This window comes from Acanthamoeba castellanii (assembly GCF_000313135.1).
Source record: "Acanthamoeba castellanii str. Neff unplaced genomic scaffold scf7180000084753, whole genome shotgun sequence".
NCBI lineage: Eukaryota > Discosea > Longamoebia > Acanthamoebidae > Acanthamoeba > Acanthamoeba castellanii.
This window is the reverse complement of record NW_004457538.1, coordinates 25,929-28,681: the sequence shown is the minus strand read 5'-3', so window position 1 is coordinate 28,681 and position 2,753 is coordinate 25,929. Positions and strand designations below refer to the sequence as shown.

General features: G+C 51.8%; 3 protein-coding genes across 3 annotated transcripts in view; 2 read left to right on the top strand and 1 right to left on the bottom strand.

Annotated features, from left to right (window-relative positions):
- ACA1_197610 (uncharacterized protein) overlaps positions 1-155 on the top strand; it is a gene marked incomplete at both ends in the record, with an annotated part of 3,989 nt that extends 3,834 nt beyond the window's left edge. The window contains one exon of the mRNA XM_004341635.1: positions 30-155. Within this exon, the coding sequence (XP_004341683.1) occupies positions 30-155 (126 nt within the window). The remainder of the gene's footprint in view (positions 1-29) is intronic.
- A 439-nt stretch (positions 156-594) lies between these two features.
- Positions 595-2,142, top strand: ACA1_197600 (BRCA1/BRCA2containing complex subunit 3, putative; the record flags this gene model as incomplete). Its single annotated transcript, XM_004341634.1, has 8 exons — positions 595-657; positions 739-791; positions 884-953; positions 1,081-1,168; positions 1,278-1,363; positions 1,503-1,720; positions 1,810-1,942; positions 2,071-2,142. 8 exons carry the CDS (start codon positions 595-597, stop codon positions 2,140-2,142), a joined length of 783 nt encoding a protein of 260 aa, XP_004341682.1.
- Positions 2,143-2,637: 495 nt separating this feature from the next.
- The window catches only part of ACA1_197490 (uncharacterized protein), a gene marked incomplete at both ends in the record, with an annotated part of 3,559 nt that continues 3,443 nt past the window's right edge, over positions 2,638-2,753 (bottom strand). The window contains one exon of the mRNA XM_004341633.1: positions 2,638-2,723. Coding sequence (XP_004341681.1) covers positions 2,638-2,723 — 86 coding nt within the window. The remainder of the gene's footprint in view (positions 2,724-2,753) is intronic.

Genomic DNA, 2,753 nt, shown 5'->3' with positions numbered 1-2,753 from the left:
CATCGATGGCGGAGGAGAGCTGCAGCAAGTCGTTCTACTTCGAGGACTGGGCCACCCGACTCATTGGCACCCCGCCCACGGAGATGGACCTCGACGGCATGAAGTGCTCGGCCGTCGAGAACAGCCCCCAGCAGCCCTACAAGGCACTCCGGTGAATCCTGCACACATAACAAATCAATCAATATACAGAAAAAATACCTGTCCAACCACTTCCTCGGCCTTTTCGCGTGCACATAACTACGCAGCTATTTATTTGTTTATCTATGTTATTGTTTGCACAACAGACACCCTTTTATTTGTTTTGGTATTTTATATTTTTGTCGACGTCGCGGAAAAAGGGAAGGAGGTGTGCTACCGGGATTCCCCCAGAAGTTGATAGGTCGCTCCAGCATGCCACGTGGCCTCGGCCCGAGGAATCGACGAATCCATGGCCATGCATTGTTTGGATTCCGATCTGCACGTGCGTTGAAGTTTTCTGCGGACGCACTGTAAAGAAATCATGAAAGAAAACCAGTGGTAGTAAAATAAAAAACTCGATTGACGATGAGCGGCTTGCGGGGGGTGTTCGTGAGCACGGAAGCGTTCCTCGTGTGCATGTCCCATGCCCTCACCACCGAGAAGGAGGAGGTCATGGGGCTTCTTCTCGGCGACATCAAAGTAAGACCCTTTTCTTTCACCATTTCATATTTTTGGAGCCTTTCACACGTTTGCTCATCCCCTCCTCCTTCATCCGCAAAGAAATCAGCACGAGGTGCCATCGCCTTTGTTTCGCACGTGTCGGTGCTCACCAGGTGCGCTCACCGGCCTTATTTCTGCTTTCATTATACTTATGTAATTTATTTTTATTTTTATTTTTATTTTTATTTTTATTTATCTACAAAAGATCGGACAAGCGAAAGGACCGTGTAGAAATCGAGCCGGCACAGCTCACGGCCGCCGCCGCCGAGGCCGAGGTACACTGCATCTCGCGTGCATGTGCGTGTTTGCGGCAACGTTGCGTTATCTCGCGTGATTCAACGACTTCCTTTTCGTTCATCCTCGTCGTGTCACTGACCGGTGTGCGTTGTGGTGCCTTCACAGCGTCTCTCGGTGCAACTGGGCAAGCAGATCCGTGTGGTGGGCTGGTACCACTCCCACCCGCACATCACCGTGCACCCGTCTCACGTTGGTACGTACCACCTCTTGAACGTTTTTTGATGGAAATTGAAATGGTTTGGTGGAAATTGTTGGAAAACGAAACGCAAACTGTTTGGTTTTTGGTTTAAAAAAACATGCAGACGTGCGAACGCAGGCCATGTACCAGATGATGGACAGCGGCTTCATCGGACTCATCTTCTCCTGCTTCAACACAGATGCCGAAATGGTACCCCTCTCTCCTTGTGTGTTGTTGTGTGGTGTGTGTGTGTGTGTGTGTGTGGAGTGGGTGTGGTTGTGAGCGAGTGTGTGAGTGGGTGGTGCGTGTGCGTGTGCGGCGCGTTTTAACTGGGAGCTTGGGGGAATAGAACGGCCGAATTCAAGTGATAGCGTTCCAGTCGCTCGACCTCGGCCAGGCAGGCGGCCAGACGCAAGGCGCCGGGTACGAGCAGGTCAACATCCCGCTGACCGTGGTCCCGCCGGACGCCAACGCGCCCAACACGCTCGTCAAGCTCGTCGAACTCCAGCAGATCATCGGCCAAGAGGACCGCGCCTCCTATAACGAAGCCATCGCCCCAGCACCCGGGTAACCTGTCCCTCTGCTGTGTGTGTCGTGTGTCGTGTGTCGTGTGTCGTGTGTCGTGTGTAGCAATGCTGACGATCGGCGACAAACAGAGGTCGGGTGCATCCGCTCATGGAGGTGTACAGTGGAGCGGTCCACCAAAAATCGGTGGCGCGGCTGCTCGAGTACGGATCGCAGCCTCTCCTGCGACTCCTCCGCGATCGCCAGGAGCAAAATAAGCGACGCGTACGCCCGTCTCTTTCTTTCTTTTTATTCTTTTTCCATTTATTTAATTTAATTATATTCTAAATATTATTTTATTTTCCCTTGTGATTCGCAATGCCACCGCGCCCCTAATGCGTTTGTTGGAACAGTTGGAGGAACTGCGAGCGGAAAAGGCGAGACTACTGGCACTGAAGATCCAGGACAGCATCATGAAGGAGTAGTGTGCCCAAAAAAGAAACGTGCACTCTCTTCAACTAACTGTTCCTTGTCTGCACAGAAGACTCCTGTAAGTAGCCTTTTTTAGTACCTTCGATCAAAGGTAAAACAACTGAAAAAGGAATTTAGTTATTAGGCAATTCGGGTTACAAGAGTTGTTGTGTTGCGTGTTGCACCGGTAGCCCTAAAAAGGGACTGCATCACCATTTCTGGTGTTACACTAAAACATGGTCTTTCCGCTGTTTCTGTTTTTTTTTCGTTTTTCCGAACCAGAAACACTTCATTTGGCTTGCTGTCCTTTCTGAACTCGCGCCTCGCACCCGCCGCCGCGGAACCCGCTGAACTTCGATGGTGCAAACGAAGGAAAGGAGAGAAGAACAAAAAAAGAGGAGTTCCCTGTACAACCGGGTCTGTGTTTGGTGTGGTGCTGCATGTCTGTACAGATCAAGTTCCACGCGCGCCATGGCGCAAAGCAAAGTTGACGCGAGAATGGAGTAGGCCTAGGAGGAGGGTCGGCCTCCCGCACCGCCCTCGTAGCGTTGCTTGCGCATGCCGTGGAGATCACCGCGGGCCTTGTCCAGCTCGGCTTCCAGACGCAGGATACGCGCCTGAGAGT